The sequence below is a fragment of the Cucurbita pepo genome, chromosome LG13 (assembly GCF_002806865.2).
Source record: "Cucurbita pepo subsp. pepo cultivar mu-cu-16 chromosome LG13, ASM280686v2, whole genome shotgun sequence".
Classification (NCBI taxonomy): domain Eukaryota; kingdom Viridiplantae; phylum Streptophyta; class Magnoliopsida; order Cucurbitales; family Cucurbitaceae; genus Cucurbita; species Cucurbita pepo.
This window is the reverse complement of record NC_036650.1, coordinates 7718358-7738206: the sequence shown is the minus strand read 5'-3', so window position 1 is coordinate 7738206 and position 19849 is coordinate 7718358. Positions and strand designations below refer to the sequence as shown.

At 40.5% G+C, this 19849-nt stretch overlaps 5 protein-coding genes across 7 annotated transcripts in view; 1 reads left to right on the top strand and 4 right to left on the bottom strand.

Annotated features, from left to right (window-relative positions):
• Window positions 1-879: 879 nt before the first annotated feature.
• LOC111809267 (RNA exonuclease 4-like) lies at window positions 880-3338 on the bottom strand. Its single transcript, XM_023695700.1, has 7 exons — window positions 3301-3338; window positions 3065-3216; window positions 2233-2363; window positions 1913-2133; window positions 1611-1790; window positions 1373-1453; window positions 880-1249 (listed from the first exon to the last, which is right to left on the bottom strand). The coding sequence occupies exons 1-7, from the start codon at window positions 3324-3326 to the stop codon at window positions 1012-1014; spliced, it is 1029 nt and encodes a 342-aa protein (XP_023551468.1). The 5' UTR covers window positions 3327-3338; the 3' UTR covers window positions 880-1011.
• A 710-nt stretch (window positions 3339-4048) lies between these two features.
• LOC111809136 (GDSL esterase/lipase At3g27950-like) lies at window positions 4049-7689 on the bottom strand. Of its 3 annotated transcripts, none has more exons than XM_023695496.1 (6): window positions 7304-7689; window positions 6856-6972; window positions 6032-6204; window positions 5676-5943; window positions 5330-5591; window positions 4049-4564 (listed from the first exon to the last, which is right to left on the bottom strand). In XM_023695496.1, the coding sequence occupies exons 1-5, from the start codon at window positions 7548-7550 to the stop codon at window positions 5338-5340; spliced, it is 1059 nt and encodes a 352-aa protein (XP_023551264.1). In that variant the 5' UTR covers window positions 7551-7689; the 3' UTR covers window positions 4049-4564; window positions 5330-5337. The 3 variants fall into 3 exon arrangements, with proteins under 3 accessions (XP_023551264.1, XP_023551263.1, XP_023551266.1); XM_023695495.1 differs by having other exon boundaries at window positions 6856-7056; window positions 7304-7686; XM_023695498.1 differs by lacking the exon at window positions 6856-6972 and having other exon boundaries at window positions 7304-7685.
• An 81-nt stretch (window positions 7690-7770) lies between these two features.
• Window positions 7771-10733, bottom strand: LOC111809135 (GDSL esterase/lipase At3g27950-like). The gene is made up of 5 exons (XM_023695494.1): window positions 10226-10733; window positions 9483-9683; window positions 9176-9351; window positions 8266-8533; window positions 7771-8191 (listed from the first exon to the last, which is right to left on the bottom strand). Exons 1-5 carry the CDS (start codon window positions 10491-10493, stop codon window positions 7938-7940), a joined length of 1167 nt encoding a protein of 388 aa, XP_023551262.1. The 5' UTR covers window positions 10494-10733; the 3' UTR covers window positions 7771-7937.
• A 306-nt stretch (window positions 10734-11039) lies between these two features.
• LOC111808187 (L-aspartate oxidase, chloroplastic-like) lies at window positions 11040-16508 on the bottom strand. The gene is made up of 8 exons (XM_023694026.1): window positions 15874-16508; window positions 15241-15381; window positions 14351-14705; window positions 14004-14246; window positions 13622-13678; window positions 13442-13522; window positions 13050-13111; window positions 11040-12283 (listed from the first exon to the last, which is right to left on the bottom strand). The coding sequence occupies exons 2-8, from the start codon at window positions 15372-15374 to the stop codon at window positions 11284-11286; spliced, it is 1932 nt and encodes a 643-aa protein (XP_023549794.1). The 5' UTR covers window positions 15375-15381; window positions 15874-16508; the 3' UTR covers window positions 11040-11283.
• An 821-nt stretch (window positions 16509-17329) lies between these two features.
• Window positions 17330-19849, top strand: part of LOC111809318 — a 9536-nt gene continuing 7016 nt past the window's right edge. The window contains exons 1-7 of the mRNA XM_023695758.1: window positions 17330-17636; window positions 17947-18091; window positions 18256-18320; window positions 18409-18462; window positions 18560-18643; window positions 18772-18857; window positions 19597-19677. Coding sequence (XP_023551526.1) covers window positions 17548-17636; window positions 17947-18091; window positions 18256-18320; window positions 18409-18462; window positions 18560-18643; window positions 18772-18857; window positions 19597-19677 — 604 coding nt within the window. The 5' untranslated portion in view covers window positions 17330-17547. The remainder of the gene's footprint in view (window positions 17637-17946; window positions 18092-18255; window positions 18321-18408; window positions 18463-18559; window positions 18644-18771; window positions 18858-19596; window positions 19678-19849) is intronic.

Here is a 19849-nt window from a genome sequence, read left to right as displayed (position 1 = left end):
GAATTGGAATTCATTTTTTTCGAACATCCCGGCTTCTTAGAAGTGTTTGGGTCCAGAGAAACAGTGGTGGCTTCAAGAACACTCATGGTAGGAGAATAGTGATAGTGATGGGGTTTGAGTTTGAGAAACGTGGGAAAGAATTGAATTGGTCGGACATATTATTCTTTTACACAAAGGGTTTGTCTTTGAAGATACTAAGAATACAACAAAGTTTGAATTCAAAGGGAATTGATTCTGTGTTGCCCATTTGGCGGCCCACTGCCACTGACAGCTATCTTCCAAAGTCAACTAAAACAAAAGGGTATAACCGTCCAAACCTACCACTAATACGTTTTATTTGTTTAAACGCGTCTGTTATAGAGAGATTTTCACAATTTTACAAGGAATGCTTCGTTGCCCTCTTCAACCAATTACATTTATGGACCTCTTACCATAGAGATTTAGACGTTTTTTTGTGTATATTTTTGTTGGTATAATTTGGTTATTGTTCCATTAGTGGCAAAAGGAAATGTTATCATCACACCCTCGTCAACCGTGACCTTGACATAGGGCTAAAGCTTCTAACTACGATTTTGATGCAAGAAATAGACCGAAGTGTGAGCGAGTGCAAAAAAGAAAACGCCGAACACTCAAACCTAACAAGAATGAACAACAACGAAACGACAAGATGAGGTACTCGGGGCACCCATTTAGAAAGAAGGGTTGAAGGCTTTCTCCATCCACCCTTTATTGGGTGGTGTGTCCTTGGGTTCTTTCACCCGGAGGCTCTAGAGCAGCACGAACCCACTAACGCCGAGTTAGCTCCTATGTCGATTGCACGAAACGGGCCGAACCGAAGTTAGAACAAATCTCTAGCTTCATATTACAACAACCACAACAAAATAAATTGAAGTTTATTTCAAACAAGATGATTTTGTCATACAAACCGATTGATTAAAAGAAAAAACAAACCCCATCACCAAATAAATATTATCTCAAATCAATTCCACCATTGAAGAAGCTCTCAAATCCTCAAATCCTCAAATCCATGCACCAACAGTAATAATCAGACCTAGAAATCTCCAACATCTGTTCTGGGCTCATCCTCTCAAGCTCATTCTCCCTCCAAGCTGCAAAGTTGTTTTTGTTTTGTGGGTCAGAAGCCATTGGATGATGCTCTATCCTATGAACTTGTGATCTCATTCTCTTGTACAATCTCATGCCACCAACACAATCATAAAGATCTTGTACTCCATTTTGAATCTCAAATCTACAATAACAAATACCAATTATTCGTTTATTACATAAACGTTGCTCGATAATCATTTCGTGTGTTATTTTTTAAAAATCGTGTTCGTTTTTGAATGAAATTTGAATTGAAAATGGTACTTGCCCAAGATACACTTGAGCTAGATACTTGAGTGAATTGCAAAGCTTGCTTGTCTTCATCAATGGCGGATAATTTGCTATGTCCCTGTGGATCAGTGCATGAAACCAAGCAATCTTCGTCAAGATCTTAAAAGGGTTTCGTAAAAAGTTGATATAAGGTTAGAACTTCAAATCTCGATAAGAAATTTAAAATTTTGAGTTGATGGGTCACGATAAATTTAATTTTTGTTTGAAGAATTTACCTTATCATGATGGATGGATATCCGATTTGTAGACGTTTGAGATCGTCTTCCACACAGTGACCCACAAGAACCCTAGCTTTCTCACCTCCATTGTAGAGGATGTCTTGAATTTTCTTTTGAACTTGCTTTAGTGGCATTGCATCTCGAAGGTGTTCGGGACGAATGCCCGTCGTTTCATACCTAATTTTATTTTTACATATCAAAGCGGTTAAATTATAAAAAAATTATACTCCAATTCTAAAATAGAATTAGGTTTATTTGGTCTCTAAATTTTAAAGGATTCGCCACGAAAAATAACTTACCTATAATTTGTAACGGGAATTATGGGCTTGACATAGCTATAGAAGACGATATTTTCACTCTCATCAATAAGGCAGACCTTGGCGCAGACATCCAGCGACCCATCGCCGCCACCTACATATTTGCAAGCTAACGCCACGGGACCGGAGCCTCGAGTTCTTCCACCGTCGATGGCGGTTGAACCATCGCGAATTCCCAAGCTGGCCAAACGAGCAAGAAGCCCCTGATCAAAACAGCCAAAAAAGAAAGGAGGATTCAAGATTTTGAAGGTAAAGAGCTAACTTTCATGCTGTTTAATTAGCTGATAGTTGAGGGTTCATACAGAATTAACACACGAGAATTGGCATCTTTCTTGGTGGACCCTTTGTGAGTATGAACTGTCAAGGATGGCCAAGCAAAACTTGCATCCTCGCATGTCGAAGACGTTTTTGCATTCTTGCTTCGGCAGCGGCCCTGATAACAACATGATCGTATCGATATAATTAAATTTATCGCAACCCATTATAGTATATGTAACAGTTCAAGTCTACCGCTAGTAGATATTGTCTATTTGAACTCGTTATGTATCGTTGTTAGCCTCACGATTTTAAAATGCATCTACTAGGGAGAGGTTTCCACACCCTTATGATGAATGCTTCGTTTCCCTCTCCAACTGATGTGGGATCTCACAATCCACCCTCTCTAGGTGCCAGCCTGGTGTCGAACTCTAATACCATTTGTAACTGCTCAAGCCCACTGTCAGAAGATATTGTCCGCTTCGGCCTGTTACGTATCGCCGACAGCCTCACGATTTTAAAATGCGTTTTTCTAGGAAGAGGTTTCCACACCCTTACAAGGAATGTTTCGTTTCCCTCTCCAACTGATATGGGATCTCATAATCCATCCCCCTTGAGGGTCAGCGTCCTCGCTGTCACACAGGCTCTAATACCATTTGTAACAGCCCAAGACCACTGCTAGTCGATATTGTCCGCTTTAGTTCGTTACGTATCGTCGTCAGCCTCACGGTTTTAAAACGCGTCTACTAGAGAGAGGTTTCCACACCCTTACAAGAAATGTTTCGTTCCCCTCTCCAACCAACGTGGGATCTCACTATAGGTCTTATATACGAACTTTTATTGAACCTTACGACTTTATCGGTCGAAACGACAACATACCAATGAGATGTTCTCTAAGAGAATCAAGAGAACGACAGTGTTTCTTGCAAACGGCACAAGTGGGTTCATGAGGTGAGTGGAAAGAGGTCCTCATATGATCAACCAAATGCTCAATCTTGTTGAATTGCCTGAAGCAAGCAGCACACTTGTGCCTGTTTCACAACCATTTTTAGTGTCAAAAACTTAGAAACAATGCCACAAACAAATACACAAAGACAGGGAGAAGGAGATCAAACCTAGATGTCTCAGCTGAATGATCCATTGTCTGACCAAACAAAAACTCTTACTTTGATGCCAGAAAGTGGGTGCAAACAAAGCTGTTTTATAGAGAGAAATTTAGGGTTCTTTGAGGCTTTTTAGGTTCAACAACTAGGTATATTCTAATAATGTAACTTTGGGTGCCTAGAACAATAAAAGTTTGGGTCCTCCATAAAGAAGAACCAGAATATTTCGAATTAGCTAAGGTCAACTCATAAATTGTATCGATTCTATTTGAATATTATCATGTGCACAAAGGGAGTGAGGAGAAGACGACTTCATTTGACATCACTTACCATTTTAAAGATCGATGATTCGGTGGTTGTGATTTTTCAAGATATGTGGCTTGAGTGTTGACACGGGTTTAGATATCTTTATGCGTAAGAATATTTGAAAACTACAAACCCGTCTTCCTTTTAGTCTCTATTTTGTTCATAAGTTGTTTTCTTAGAATCAATCGGAGAAAAAAAGACGAAGAGTCTCAGTCAGTGATTTATAACTATTTTAGGAGAGTTTGAGATGGACGTGCATGAAATTTGGAGTTATGGGTTTGTACTTTGATGATTCTATCGAACTTTGTGATGAGGATATGAAGGCATCAACTACGTTATTGACCGAAATGGCCAAAAAGCAACGCACCCAAAGAGCAAGTTGGGATACCAAAAATATATACAGATAAAAAGGCAGTAACCCTTCAACACAAATGCAAGAATTGGCATCCAAGAATTTTAAAAGGCCCAATCTGATTCCCTTTTGGATAAGATTATATTGTTCTCAGTTAGGAATGGCGACAAACATGGCTGTGAGTGAACTTACAAGTTTTCTTTTCCAACCACAAACATGGTGCGAGCCGAGCCGAGGGCAAGCGGGGTGGAAGAATTCGAACCTCTGACTTAGTCGAGTTTTGAAAAACTTGATGGTAGGTTTGAAATGGCCTTTTAAGTACCTAAAAAGAAGTGTTTTTAATAAGTACAAACACATGGATAGCTTGATTTATCTACCCAACTTCTCTAGGGGACACCAATAATTCTTGAGTTCATAGCCCGAATAGTGTTCATAAACTTTTGCCATCTCTAATACAACCGGACCAAATTCCAAAGGTGCAGCGTGATTTTCGACAGAATCAGATGCTAATGTGAAAATTTGTAGTGTTGAGACGTTGTGGCAGAGGAGTATCTATAATACTCGTATATTTCTCAATCATACATTTGATGTTTCCATTTCGCTCGAAGTGTTCAATTCCTACAAAGTAAACAATTAAGTATCAAAACTAGTACTAAATAAGTTGTTGAAATGGTTCACTATGAACATTATCAGATGCGTAGTACAGAGGAAACCATATGCATTATATTATTCATATATGGCTTACAGAATAAAAGTGATTCTAGCAAATAATGGGAGGAAGTGTTTTGACTTTGGGAAAAGGTGGGGGTCAGTCAATGGGAGATTCTTTGGACTGAAAAAGTGTGGACCAGAGAAGGTTCTTTGAAGATACCAGAAAGAAAAGGTGAATGAAGACTTGATGATATTATTCTGATCTGTTCAAGGTTTTAATGCTTTCCAATTCAATGCTAACCAATGAAATGGCTTTGAGTTTACTTTTTGATCCTTTTGAATGAACAAGGAATGTTTCACTCTTTCCTTTCTCTAGAATCTCTAACTCTCAAATCACAAGTTCGATTGAATTTGAAGCATTTGGAGAGAGAAACGAGTGCCCGTGAGGACTCTGGTCCCTAAAGAGGGGTGGATTGAGAGATCCCACATCAACTGGAGAGGGGAACGAGTGCCAGCGAGGACGCTGGGCTCCGAAGGAGAGTGGATTGTGAGATCCCACATCGGTTGGAGAGGGGAACGAAGCATTCTTTATAAGGATATGAAAATATCTCCCAAGCAGACACGTTTTAAAAACCTTGAGGGGAAGCCCAAAGAGGACAATATCTGCTAGCGGTGGACTTGGGCTGTTACACATTTACTCTGGAAGAATCAACAATTAATACTCAAACTAACCGTGATTATCATGCGTAACTAGGAGCTCGACAAGCTTTGTCAATTGGCAATGGTGGGTCTGAAAATGAGCCATTCAATATGTGGTTAGCAATCCACAAGTTTGCAGCCTCAGAGTAGTGTATGCCATCCCAGCTAATATGCCTTGATGGATCTTTGCAAGGATTTCCATAAACTGTTCCATTCACAACTTCTCTTTTTCCACAATCAATGTGATAGCCATAGTAACTCCCACAGCAAAACTTCACTGGATTCTTAACAAAACCTACCACCAATTATAATACTAAAGTTAGTCACGCGTCTACGTTCTAATCAATACTCGAATAATTAACGAGAAAAAAGAAACGACCTTGAGTTTTCGCTTCGGTAATGAGCAGATACTTGGCTGAATACATGTCTATGTGTATAATTCTAGCTACAGGAAGCTTTTTCCCCAGCTTTAGCAGCCGACTCTTCAGCTGTCGATTAAATTCTCGAGAGACTTCATTCTGGCTCTCCACGCATCCGTTGCTATCTCGATTATCGGGGCTTTTGTTATACAATATAGAGTAAGGCAGACATCCAATTGGACCTGTGTTATGCACCCAGAAATACCTTGCCCCTTCCTTGTACAATTGCTGAAACATACACCAGAAAGAACATTAGAGCTTTCATTTAAGCTTTTTAAGTGTGTGAATTGTTGAGTGAATGGTTTAGGTTTCCTACTTGCACAGCTTCAGAGAATGTGTTGAGTATATCTGGAATGGAGGCTCTAACTTGTTCTTCTGATGAGTGTTGATAACCGTAGGCAAGATCGTTCTGCCCAATGTCGAACGTATATAGCGCCTTAGAAAACTCTTGGGGCCTCGCTATACGTTTGATTGGTATCGACGTCTTGTCTGTCAGAGAGTATCTAACATTATAATTATTATTAATGACACTAACGAGGGTCGTTGGGAGGGAGTCCTACATTAGCTAATTTGGGAATGATCATAGGTTTACAAGTAAGGAATACATCTCCATTGGTATGAGGTATTTTGGGGAAACCAAAAGCAAAGTCACGAGAGCTTATGCTCAAAGTGGACAATATCATACCATTGTAGAGAGTCGTAGTTTCTAACATGGTATCAGAGTCATGCCATAAACTTAGCCATGTCAATATAGAATCCTCAAATGTCGAACAAAGAATTATTAGCCTCGAAGGTGTAGTCAAAAGTGAGTAAATGGTCGAACAAAGGGTGTACTTTGTTCAAGGACTCCAGAGAAGGAGTCGAGCCCGATAAAGGGGAGGTTGTTCGAGGGCTCTATAGGCTTTAGGGAATGATCAATGGGTTTATAAGTAAGGAATACATCTCCACTGGTACGAGGCCTTTTGAGGAAGCCCAAAGCAAAGCCATGAGAGCTTATGCTCAAAGTGGACAATATCATACCATTGTGGAGATTCATGGTTCCTAACCGACCCCCCAAGAACATTCATACATCGAAGAAATGAAGCTCTGTTCTGTCGTGAGGTGTGTAATATTGTAAAGAGTAAAGAATCAGAAACTGACTGTTGGAGTGGAGTCGATTGAACAGATCAGTGGTGCGGGATTTGAATTGTATGAACTGTGATACTTGAATGCCAAGATGAAAAGGGCTGTAACCACCAGGACAAATCGATGAACCTCCTGTTGCAAAATTAGCTCCATGCCTAAAATTTGTTCCTAATGAGTCCAGATATGCACTCAGGTAAGGCAATTTCAGCTTCTCAGCTGTACAAAATTCATGCATCAGTTGATAGAGATGAAAATGACGAACTCAATGGCCAAAAAGACTTCCAAATCCAAAAGAAAATCATGATCATTGCTTGATTCACTCAAAAAACTGCTAAATTGTAAGCCATTTTCATGGTCAAAATCTATCCCCCTTTTGCGTTTCTAAACCCTAAACAGCAGAACTCAAGCTAGCAATTTGTTCATAATCTTCAGAAACAAAGAGATACGAGAATGGGGAACTTACCTATAAAGTCTACAATGAGACGGCCATCGCAAGCCCTTCCAGAAGGGCGTCGGAAGAACGTTTCGCCGTTGGGTGGTTGAATCGCATTGAATGCCGCCGATATTCCGCCTGTGTCTGAATTTGAGTCGCCAAAGTTGTATACGGCGGGAAATCCACATTTTCCCGAACCACCACCTGCTGTGGTAACGCCAATTAACAAACCCAGAATCAGAACCACCAGAAGACGGCGGAGCTTCAGTAATCCCATGATTTTCACTGCTTAGGTCTTCAATCGTTGAGGAGATGAAGTAATCAGACGCGATTCATAGCTATTTCGGTAATGGGAAATGAAATTATTGGAAGTGGAATTTACAGAGGCTAATTAGGACAAGAACAGTACACAAGTGAAAGGTGAAGAACATTGAAATCCGGACTCGCATTGTAATTGATGCCGTTGGCTTTATTCTCATTTCTGATAAATCTTTTGATCCAACACAAATTTTTTATTAAGTTCTTCCACCAAGAATTTGGATTTAAAAGAACGTTGATTCTGCTCATAATCAGCCGATCCTTCCATATTTATGCACCATTGTAGTTCATTTATTTCGAAGTACTATGTTACGAGTACATTTTCATCGACTTATAATGGTTCAATTCATCGTATTGGTGACGATCGACAAGCTTTGTCGATCGGCAATGGTGGGTCTGAAAATGAGCCATTCAAAATGTGGTTAGCAACCCACAAGTTTGCAGCCTCAGAGTAGTGTATGCCATCCCAGCTAACATGCCTTGATGGATCCTTGCAAGCGTTGTTCTCGTAGACTGTTCCATTCACAGCTTCTTTCTTCCCACAGTTGAGGTGTAAGCCATGGAAGCTCCCACAGCAATAGTTCACTGGATCAACATAACCTGCACCAGTTTCAACACTGAAGTTAGTCGGCTACCACTTTCTTCCCATCAAATTTTGAGAAAAGAAGAACAACCTAGAGTTTTCGCCTTGCTAATGAGAAGATATTTGGCTGAATACATGTCTACGTGAGTGATTCTAGCTAGAGGAAGCTCTTTTCTCAGCTTTAGCAGCAGATTCTTGAGCTGCCGGTTGAGTTCTTGAGCGACTTCATTTGCACTCTTGACACACCCAATGCTGTCTATGTTACTTGGCCTCTGGTTATTCAAGATAGTAAAAGGTAGACATCCAACTGGACCTGTGTTATGCACCCAGAAATACCTTGCCCCCTCCTTGTATATTTGCTGAAACATACACCAAGAAGAACGTTAGAGTTTTCATTTTAAGTTTTTGGCCTAAGGCCACCGCTAGTAGCTATTGTCCCCTTTGGCCCGTTACGTATCGCCGTTAGTCTCACGGTTTTAAAACGCGTCTATTAGGAAGAGGTTCCCACACCCTTATAAGAAATGTTTCGTCTCCAACCGATGTGGGATCTCATAATCTACCCCCCTTGGGGGCCAGCGTCCTCGCTGGCACACCGCCCGGTGTCTAGCTCTGATACCATTTGTAACAGTCCAAGGCAACTGCTAGCCGATATTGCCCGTTTTTGTCCGTTACATATCGTTGTCAGTCTCACGGTTTTAAAACGCATCTGTCAGGGAGAGGTTTTTACACCCTTATAAGAAATACTTTGTTCCCCTCTCCAACCGACGTGGGATCTCATAATTCACCCTTCTTAGGGGCCCACATCCTCACTGGCACACCGCCCAGTGTCCTAGCAAATATTGTCTGCTTTGGCTCGTTACGTATCGCAGTTAGCCCCACGATTTTAAAACGAATCTGGTAGGGAGAAGTTTCCACACCCTTATAAGGAATGTTTCGTTCCCCTCTCCAACCAACGTGTGTTTTATGTATATTTTGTTGAGTGAGTGATTTAGATTGCCTACTTGCACAGCTTCAGAGAACGTGTTTATCATGTCTGGAATGGAAGCTCTAACTTGTTCTTCAGATGAGTATTGGAAGCCATGGAAGAGATCGTTCTGTGCAATATCGAACATATATAGCGCCTTCGAAAACTCCCGGGGCCTCGCGATACTGCTTTCCATTGGTATAGCTGTGCTGTCTATCTCCAAGTAGCCAACATAATAGCCATTGTTAAAGACATAACATGAGAAAATTCACACAACAAGAAGCTGAAGCTTTGTTCTGTCCTGAGAAGTGTAATGTGCATAGAGTAATGAATGAGAAACTGACTGTGGGAGTGAAGTCTATTGTATAGATAGGTGGTGCGGGATTTGAACTGGATGAACTGTGAGACTTGGACAGCAAGATGAAAAGGGCTGTAACCACCGGGACGAATCGACGAACCACCGGTTGCGAAATTAGCTCCATACCTAAAGCTTGTTCCTACTGAATCAAGATATGCACTCAGGTAAGGAACTTTCAGCTTCTCGGCTGCAAAAGAATCAGATATATCAGTTGATAGAGCTGAAAATGAAGAACTCAAAGCCCAAAAAAGGCTTCCAAATGTCGAAAATCCTGATTGATGAGTTCACTCTGTTAGATACTTAGATATACTAATTGTATTGTAAGCCATTTTCAGTTTCCATCGTCTCTGTTGGATGATGAAAGTCCGATATCGACTAATTTAGGGAATGATCATGAATTTATAATCAAATAATACTCTCTCCATCGAGGCTTTTTGGAAAAGCCCAAAACAAAGCCACGAGAGCTTATACTTAAAGTGGACAATATCATACCATTGTGGAGAGTCGTGTTCGTCTAACCGTCTCTAATATCTTTTGATAATGCAATTTAGAGCTAAACTCGCATGGTTTTACTTCTTAATTATACTGGAAGGCCTCAAGTCTGAACAATCTAAACAAAGATTAAACCATCGCTAATCTTAAGAGCTCAAGCAATAATTTACAGACCCAGATAGTGATTTGTGCATAATCTTCACAAACAGAGAGATATGAGAAAATTTGGTAACTTACCCATGAAGTCTATAATGAGACGGCCATCGCAGGCCCTCCCAGAAGGATGTCCAAAGAAGGTCATGCCATTGGGTGATTGAATCGCATCGAATGCAGCTGATATTCCTCCTGTGTCTGAGTTCGAGTCACCGAAGTTGTACACAGCCGGAAACCGACAACTCGCCGAATCGCCACCGCCACCAGCGGCGGCGCCAACCGACGTCATCGGCCATCCCACTAAACCCAGGAAGAGAAGCACCAATACACGGCGGAGCTTCGGTGGGTCCATGGTTTTGCAACAGAGCAAAGCGAAAGCAACCCGTCTGAGCTTTTTCACTGCTCAAAATTTTCATTGGTTTCGTAGGCATTTAGGTAATGGGAAGTGAAAGCGGCTGAAATTGGAAATTGAGCGTATGCGACAAGTCGGTGGGCCAAAAGCGTTGTTGAAATTTGAGCGTCGTTCTATGTAGTATAAGAGATCCATGGATTTTTGTGAGACAGGGATTCTCGTCTTCAATCATGGCAGAGAAATTGTGCTTCCCAAGAAGACATTCGTCCGTGGCAAGACAGACAATATATACTAACGGTGTGTTTGAATTGTTATAAATAATATTCTAGCGAGACACCAAGCGATGCACCAGCGAGGACGATTCCTAAGAGAATTGTGAGATCTCATGCCACATTCTTATAAAGGTATGAAAGATGAATTTTAAAATTGTGAGATTGAGACAATACGTAATGGACTAAAGAAAACAATATCTATTAACGGTGACCTTAAACTATTACTAACGACAGTTTAATTACTATTTAGAACTATTTACCATGTCTCCGATACTAAAATATTCATGGGCACCTCCATTCACGACTAAACTTAAGTCAGCTAATACTAAACAACCTTATACATGGAAACATCGAATGAAAATAAGAACTACCAACAACGCGAACCTTTCTCTTAAATGCTGCACTTAGCCTAAGCCTAATGAGACTACACAAGAATTATAACTCAGTCCTGTAAATACAAATATTTAGGCTAGCACAAGATTTGACACAAGCAGAGACATTACTTACTACTACACAGGCTACCAGTGAAGCTGTCTTGAGCTCCATGTACTCTTGATGGGTGAACAAGGAAATATGATGGTAGGAAGCCTCTTACTCTCCTCAAGATGAGGAAAATCTATGGTGTAATGAAGCCCACGGCTCTCTTGCCGAGTGATGGCGCTGCTTACGACCAGCTTCGCGCAGCAAAACAGGTTCCTCATTTCACAAACCTCCAGAGCCACCATGGTTGGCTCCCATCCTTGATGAAACAAGTACCCTTCCCATGTTGCTTCTAGCTTGCTGATCTTCTGCTCTGCAGTCTCGAGCCTCGTGGTCGACCGAACAATTCCTACATACTTCCACATGATTAGTTGTAACTGTTTCCTTATGTCGTTAGTCATCGATATGATTCTGCTCATGAAATCGTTTCCGAGGGACACGGGCACGAAAGGTCTAGCCCATTTATTCAAGATACGAGAATCAAAACTTGAGCTCTTCATATGATCAACAGAGGGCTCAACTGCCCTTCGTGCAAAAACTAGAGCTTCCAGCAATGAGTTGCTAGCTAGACGGTTGGCTCCGTGTAAACCCGTGCACGCAACCTCACCTGCAACATACAGACCCTGCACATTAGTCTCCCCCTGAAGCCCCGCACGAACTCCCCCACAAATGTAATGAGCAGCCGGAACCACTGGAATTGGCTGGCATGTAATGTCCAGACCATGCTTGAGGCACTCAGCAGCAATGTTGGGGAAATGGGAGAGAATGTTTTCCCTGGGCTTGTGACTAATATCTAGTAGTACATACTTCTCATTTCGCTTTTTCAGCTGGTCATCTATGCTTCTAGCCACCACATCTCTCGGAGCGAGCTCGGCTCTCTCGTCGTACGATGGCATAAACCTTTCCATACCTAAATTGTACAGGATACCTCCATCACCCCGAACCGCTTCGGTTATAAGAAAAGCATTTTCTCTTGGCTTGTCTAGTCTAACTGGAAGGCCTTCATCAGCTAAGGCAGTTGGGTGGAACTGCACAAATCTGCATTAGATAATAAAATCTATTAATAACCATGACTCCTATCATCCTAAATCATTACCCAAATATACTCCAGGAAAGGAAACATTACTAAAAATTAACCAACATCACAAGAACAAAGGTACAACCGCATCTTCAAAAGTCAAAGAAATACTAGAAATGTAAGATAATGTATTTCGTATTCTTATTTAATGTGAGATCCCTCGTCGGTTAGGGAAGGGAACGAAACATTTTTTATAGGGGTGTGGAAATTTCTCTCTAGTAGACGCATTTTAAAACTTTGAGGGGAAGCCTGAAAGTAAAAAACCCAAAAAGGACAATATCTACTATCTATGGCCTTGGACTATTCCAAATGGTACCAGAGCCAGACACCGGGCGATGTGCCAGCGAGGAGACTAAGCCTCAAAGGAGGTGGACATGAAGCAGTGTGCTAGCAGCAAGGACGTTGGGCCCCAAAGGGGTGGATTGGGGGTCTCACATCGATTGGAGAAGGGAACGAGTGCTAGCGAGAACGCTGGGCCTAGAAGGGGGGTGGATTGTGAGATCCCACATCAGTTGGAGAGAAGAACGAAGCATTCTTTACAAGGGTGTGGAAACCTCTCCTTAGCAGACGCATTTTAAAACCTTGAGGGGAAACTCGGAATGAAAAGCTCAAAGAGGACAATATCTGCTAGTGGTGGGCTTGGGCTGTTACATTTAACAACCGAAGTCGGCAGCAATCAAAAGAATAGGCATAAGACAAATCACAATGACTGAGACGGTTACTCACTCCATGTTGGAAATTACAGCTTGAGCTCGATGAGACATGGCAATTCCATCTCCAGTGGCAACCTTTAAGACGATGTCGACTAACATTAGAATAAATATATCCACCAAACAAGATACGGTTGCATGTAAGATTCTGATTGGAACCAAACAAATAAAATGGTATTGAAAGATAAAATATACAAGTTACAAGAAGTACAATAACCTATTACCGATCAATTGCCCAACACTATCTCCTCCACTCCTCTATCTTTGACCAATTTCTGGGCTAACTACAATTGTATCCCTACGATTCTAATAAAATTCCTAACTTCTATCCTGCCAGTATTCCTAACATATAGTAACCCACATGAATTAGTTTCGTTGAGAAGATTGTAGAATGGAAATGAAAAGTACCAGGGGATTCGTTGTTGATGGATACATGTGTCCAGCTCCACCTGAGGCAAGTAAAGTTACCTTGGAAATAAACCGTGTAACCTGGAAGTACACGAGAGGAAAGAAATTAAAGGGCAGAATACGTGAATTGTTTTAAGACTCAAAACTGCGTTCAGATATGGGGATGAACCGAGATATCACCTCCAATGTTTCAGCATTCAAAGTATCAACACCAACACAAACTATGTCAGAACCATCCTGCAATATTAGCAACATCATTTCACATTGCTGCATTTAAGCATTTGTTTATACTTTTTGATATTACTCTGTCTAACAGTCAAGCCCAAACCCAAGCTGACCGCTTGCAGGTATTGTCCTCTTTGGGCTTTCTCCTCTGGAGTTACCCTCAAGGTTTTAAAACGCGTCTACTAGAGAGAGGTTTCTACATCCTTATAAGGAATGTTTCATTCCTCTCTCTAACCGACGTGGGATCTCACCTGATGTCTAAATTTCTCAAAGTACAATGAACTCGGAAGAAACAAGGTAACAAAAGTTTTGTTGAAAGAAACAGGGAAAGGCAAACCTCGGAAGTAAGTAAGTCAATTGCAAAATGGTGCTCAAACACAAAAATATTTGGATCCCTGACAACGGCCTCCAAAAGAGCCCGCTCGATTTCCCTTCCAGTCATATCTGCGGCATGAACAATCCTACGATGAGAGTGTCCCCCTTCCCTTGCTAGATGCAAATTACCATCTTCCCCATGGTCAAATGAAGCACCCATAGCAATCAACTCTTTGATTCTGTCAGGCCCTTCTGTACATACAACCTAAGGAAAACAGGCAATTTCAGAAGAAAGAAAGAAAGAAAGAGAAAAGGTAATGAACTTTCAAAAAAAGTGTGAAGGTATGATATGCAAGCTGGAAAACATACTCTAACTGTCTCCTCATCACACAGATGAGCCCCGGCGACGATGGTATCCTGCACATGACTTTCAACAGAATCTGAAGGACAAAGAACAGCACTAACACCTCCTTGAGCATAATTTGTATTGCTCTCATGAGGTTCAGCCTTGGTGATCACAGCTACAGATCCATGTTTTGCAACTTCAAGAGCATAACGAAGGCCAGCAACTCCGCTACCAATAACAATAAAGTCAAAATACTTTGTTGAACCGCCACTCAAGCACGCCGAAGTGACTGTCGTCGGAGTTCTCCATTTCTTATTAATTGTAGGTGAGGAAGTCTTGCTTCTTCGTACATGTGAGAACTTTCTTAACCCATATGACCTGGATAATTGTGCAAAGAATAAAATGAAGTCTGTGGTGTTAAACAGTAGAAGGGAGAGACTTCTAAACGGCTACCCATATAGAATCATAAATTCTTCATTCATACATACAAATAATTCTATCTGATCACATATTTTCTTTGCTTAGAAGACAGGAAAATGAATACATATCTCAAAATTCATTTCATAGTAGTACAGAATCAAAATGGTTCTCAGTTTGTAGACATTGATGTGCTTGAGCATCTTCTAACAGTACAAATGCAACAATTTATGATTTTATTCAACAAACATAACCAGATACAAGATAAAAATAAGAGTATCAAACAAAAACTAGAAGATTGTCTTATAAAGTTCTTCAGTGTTATGTCGAAGTTTAGTGGGGTATAAAGAGAAGTCACTCTCTAATCCCGTCATATTTGGAGGATCATCTCTAGAAATGTGAAATATCCAAGTACTTTGATCCAAGCAGGAATGCAGTAAACTAAAATTTGTTTTGATGGTTAGATTCGTCTACGTTCGGAATCTATGTCCAGTACCGTGAAAACGCATCCTGCAAGCAACTTTTGAAAGCTATACTAGCGTCCCATTGGGCTCTTTTACAACCTTGCAACTTCAAATCTACCGCCCTGCAGAACAGTTTGCAGCTCCCAATAGGTATACAAATCGCCATTGCAGCTCTGCAGTCAAGAGGAGTAAGAGAAAGTCATACATCAGTAATTTCAGTAAAGAGGTGGATTGGATTGTGAGATCCCACGTCGGTTGAAGAGGGAAACAAAATATTCCTTAGAAGGATGCGGAAACCTCTCCCTAGTAGACACGTTTTAGAACCATAAGACTGACGGCGATAAGTAACGGGTCATTTGCCCACTCTCCTTCATTGCGTGCAACATCGCGTTCTACTTTGAAGTTCATACGGAAACTGACCCAATTCAAGCAATCATAATCTCGAACCCTCAAAATGGGCAAACTAGCAAAAAGGAAAAAGGACGAAAGAGAGAGTGCAAAAATTCCAAAGGCCAGAAAATCAACATCCACCGTCCAAACGGGAAAAACTAGACGTAGGTAAAAAAACAGAGATGAATCTGGTGGACATGGAAAACTCGACTTTGGTTCTAATGGATAAAACAGAGTAGAATATCGTACAACACAAATGAAATTGTGAAAATTACCTGCAAAAACCCGCAAGAAGACGTTCAATCAAACAGTAAAACGATCAGAAACAGCTGAAATAGCCGTTCTTCTCTTGCCTTCACGGACTTCAAACAGATTAACCAAAACCAAGGGTTAAATCTCAATCTGGGTTCTGATGTTGCTGATGAGTCAATCTAGGAAGCGCAACGAAAAACAAGAACAGAGAGAATCCAAAAATCTAGTGAATAGAGAAATTGCAGGTATTAATGGCAAGAAAATAAGTATGTGAATGGAGCAATGGAGTTGACAAATGAATGGAAAAAGAAGCAGAGGCGCAGAAAACTTTCCCGCTATCTGCCCGATGCGCCACACCCATGCAGCCACATCGATCTTAAATGCAGACATCCAAATTCCATAACGCCATATTCTTCTTCAACTTTTTGCTCCTTGTCGTCTTCCTTTCCACTTATTTATTACTGATTCCATAAAGTGACCATCAGAATCAATAAAGAGCTCGAATTTTCAAATCGACCTTCAAATTATACGATGGATTTCCTCGCTGCAAAATCAAAAAGAAAGAAAATACAAACAAAAAAACAAAAGAGAGATGACATGGAGGCTTGTAAACCACAGCGATGAGAACGGAATTTGGAGGCTAATAGCAATCCAAGTATTTGGGGGTATATAAATAAACAAATGAAGAATGCCATTGGTGAGGAACTACTTAAAGCTACCAGCCGCATATTCATTATTCAATACCATTTTTGTTGAAAGTGACTCAATTATCGTGTTAGATCTTACCTCCGTTGGAGATGAGAACGAAACATTTCGTAAGAATGTGAAAATCTAGCCCTACCATACACGATTTAAAATCGTGAGACTGACGGCGAGACGTAACGGACCAAAACAGATAATATCTATTCGCGGTGGCTTACACTGTTACAAATGGTATCAAAGTCATCATTGGACAATGTGTCAGCGAGGACGTTGGGCCCCAAGGGGTGGATTGTGAGATCCCACGTCAGTTTGAGACATGAATAAAACATTTTTTTATAAGGATTTGGAAACTTCTCCTTAACAGACATGTTTTGAAATCGTGAGACTGACAGCGATACGTAACAGGCCAAAACGGACAATATCTGCTAGTGGTAAGCTTGGGTGGTCGCGTTTTAAAACCGTGAGACTGACGGCAGTACGTAACGGAATGAAGCATACAATATATGCTAGCGGTAGGCTTGCAATTCTTAAGAGATCGCCCTCACTCACATGCAATTATTAAGAGATCGCCCAACATGAAGTTCCTATAATGGAACTACCGAGAAGAAAGGTGCACATTGTTGGTATAAATTGTAACTTTTGTTCACTTTTTAGTCATCTTATTTTCAAGATTGCTCGTACCATATTTATTTTATTTATTTATTATTATTATTATTTGTTTTTATGACACGGAAGAAATGCATTTACGAACCTTTGGACAGTGAGCGACACGTAGTTGGATTCCGCTGGGCTACAAAGCTTGACACTTTCTTCCACATCGGGAGAGATGCGCGGGCTACATTTCACAACTCCCGCTTTCCCTAACCGTCTTCTTCATCTTCTCTCATCTTCTTCGTCTTCATCTTCACTGTTCTTCTTTTCCCTCGTTCTGCGTCCTTCTCTTCGGTTTGATCCTCTTTCCAATTCTCTCTATTCTACAGTTACTCCTAGTCGCAATGGGAAATTGGATGAACAAGGAGCCTCCGCCTCCTATGGTTCTCGTTCCGCCGCTCTTCGATTATCCTCCGCTTGCTGCTCGTACCAGGTACGTTTTTTCTAACCTTCTCTTCTGTTCGTACCATTTATGCGCAATGCCACGGCGTTTCTTGAGAGTAAGACTGCAGATAACCATTTTTCAACTTATGTGACTGGGAAGCTGAGTTCTGCATGTTGGACATTTTTTTTTTTTTTTTGAGGTCTTACTTGACATTTAATGGTTTCCATGGTTTGTGCGTTGTCTGTGTGAATACTGAATAATTTCAATTTCAGCGCCTGGGAGTATTGTTGATTTGTCGGACTGTTGTGTTTTTCTTGAGTGGGGATGCTGTGAAAAACCGTATTTTATTTACATGCAGGATGTTGGAGTCATCATATAATCTGCTGTTCGGGAAGCTTGCTTTAAAATGTCTTTTCGAGGAATATTTCGATGAGGCAAGGCATTTTAGCACAGTGATCATGCTTAAGCCCATTGATGACCCTCACGTGGATTTAGTCGCAACTGTATCCCTTGGAAGCTATACGATTATTCACAAATTAGTTATCATTGCCAAATTTCAAAAGCTCAATATATAATTCCGTAATTTACTATCCCTTCGTGAAAAAGATGTACGTTATTTGAGTAGATTGGATGTGAAAAGATCGTGGTTTCTGCTTAACCTATTTAGGTATCAGGTCCACTCGATCATAAACCTGAGGAGATCATAGGGAATGCACTGTTTCGATGGCAAAGGTAATCTTCTGTGATGCCTATACTTCCCACAGAAGCCTATTAGACTCTTGCTGATTTCTTCTTGAGAACAAGATTTTTTGTTGGACAGTGGCATTGATGATCCCCATACATTTATGGACCTCTATGTATCGAACTCTGATCCGTAAGAGATACCACTTCCAGTTCAAATTTTATTCTTGGTTACATTGATGCATCCCTGTTCATTATGGTGATTTATATATGCTGGCTTATGGCTCCAGGGTTTTACAATTGAGATCATGTGCATACTACCCCAAATATGGCATTGGAGCTTTTGGTATTTTCCCAGTCATACGGAAGAAAAGGTTTGCAACACTATAATATCTATATATACACGCACATGACATCGTACAACTTTTTTGGGACTAATGTGTCCTATAGTTATTTTGTGGACATCCTCGAGGCATATGTTGACATGGTTCACTATCTGCAGATTATGTTCTGAGGACTTTGGTCTAATGGGGCTCAGATATGGCTCAAGGAATCTGTCAGTTGGAGTCACACTTATGCCTTTCTCCTGTAAATAATGAGTTACCTTCTGATAAGCGTGTTGGTGTGGGTGTATGGTCCGATAATATATGTGTCAGTTATCTCTCATATTCCAACCATAACAAATGCAGTTATCTCACATATATGCACCTATAACTATTACCTGTTCTTGTCCTCAGTATCCAAAAAAAAGTATAACCCTCCTCAAGTCGATAAGGCTGTAAGTGGAAATTTAATTTGTTTTTGGCTGCATTGATAGGGTGGGAACAAGTTCCCTCCTTTGGGTCGTAAATCTCTGTTATTATTTATTGATTACTCCCGAGAGGATCGCACTCCAGCCATTCTGTTCTTTCTTTACTTCCTGTTGATCGCAATGAGTGGATTAGGAAATAGAATGCTAACCTTAGGGAAGGAGAGAAAATGTACTACAATGGTACTGAGAAACTCGTTCTTAGTCTTGATTTGTGCAAATGGTATTATTTGTCCTTAGTACTCAGTATTCTTGTAGAAAAATAAATTGTTTCCCTCTATATAAAAAGTGTTCATGCATTTATCTTTTAATATGGATCAAAATGTTCTCCTCATAAAAGGAAAGGAAATTCTTGTAAATCCTTCAGCACTTCCTTTATTCTTTTCTGGATGCTCTGTTGTGCATATATGTATTGAGCTACTATATTGAGTGTAATTTCATGCATATCATTGTTTTTAACTTTCCAAATTTCTAGTAATGAGTCAGAGACCTCTGTATTGTCATCATAATGCTTTGCAGCGAAAGATGAACTACCTAAAAGTGCATGGCTGGTCAGCAAGATGGGGAGGCTAACTACTGGAGTGCAGTTTGAGCCACAATGTAAGTAATATTTAGCATTAGGCCATTTACAAATGTTAGTTTCCATTCCCTACATTTGAGATTTGTTATGCCAATTGGTTTATTAAAAAAAAGGACCATAGGTACAAAAAAAAAAAAAAAAAAAAAAAAAAAAAAAAAAAAAAAAAAAAAAAAAAAAAAAAAAAAAAAAAAA

Bases quoted from the DNA above. Each gene is read 5' to 3' on its own strand.
- LOC111809267 (XM_023695700.1), bottom strand. From the start codon at position 3,326: ATGGATCATTCAGCTGAGACATCTAG. The intron at 3,217-3,300 runs GTTTGATCTCCT...GTTGTGAAACAG, and splicing joins CATTCAGCTGAGACATCTAG to GCACAAGTGTGCTGCTTGCT. The intron at 1,454-1,610 runs GTAAATTCTTCA...ACTGATCCACAG, and splicing joins TATCCATCCATCATGATAAG to GGACATAGCAAATTATCCGC.
- LOC111809136 (XM_023695495.1), bottom strand. From the start codon at position 7,550: ATGGGATTACTGAAGCTCCGCCGTCTTCTGGTGGTTCTGATTCTGGGT. The intron at 6,205-6,855 runs GTCAGTTTCTGA...ACTCTCTGACAG, and splicing joins CAATCGACTCCACTCCAACA to ACAAGACGTCGATACCAATC. The intron at 5,944-6,031 runs GTAGGAAACCTA...TGTATGTTTCAG, and splicing joins CATTCTCTGAAGCTGTGCAA to CAATTGTACAAGGAAGGGGC.
- LOC111809135 (XM_023695494.1), bottom strand. From the start codon at position 10,493: ATGGACCCACCGAAGCTCCGCCGTGTATTGGTGCTTCTCTTCCTGGGT. The intron at 9,352-9,482 runs GTCAGTTTCTCA...ACTTGGAGATAG, and splicing joins CAATAGACTTCACTCCCACA to ACAGCACAGCTATACCAATG. The intron at 8,192-8,265 runs GTTGTTCTTCTT...AAACTGGTGCAG, and splicing joins TAGCAAGGCGAAAACTCTAG to GTTATGTTGATCCAGTGAAC.
- LOC111808187 (XM_023694026.1), bottom strand. From the start codon at position 15,374: ATGGCGATTTGTATACCTATTGGGAGCTGCAAACTGTTCTGCAGGGCG. The intron at 13,679-14,003 runs GTTTGCCTTTCC...CTAATATTGCAG, and splicing joins TTGACTTACTTACTTCCGAG to GATGGTTCTGACATAGTTTG. The intron at 12,284-13,049 runs GTGAGTAACCGT...TATCTAATGCAG, and splicing joins GCTGTAATTTCCAACATGGA to ATTTGTGCAGTTCCACCCAA.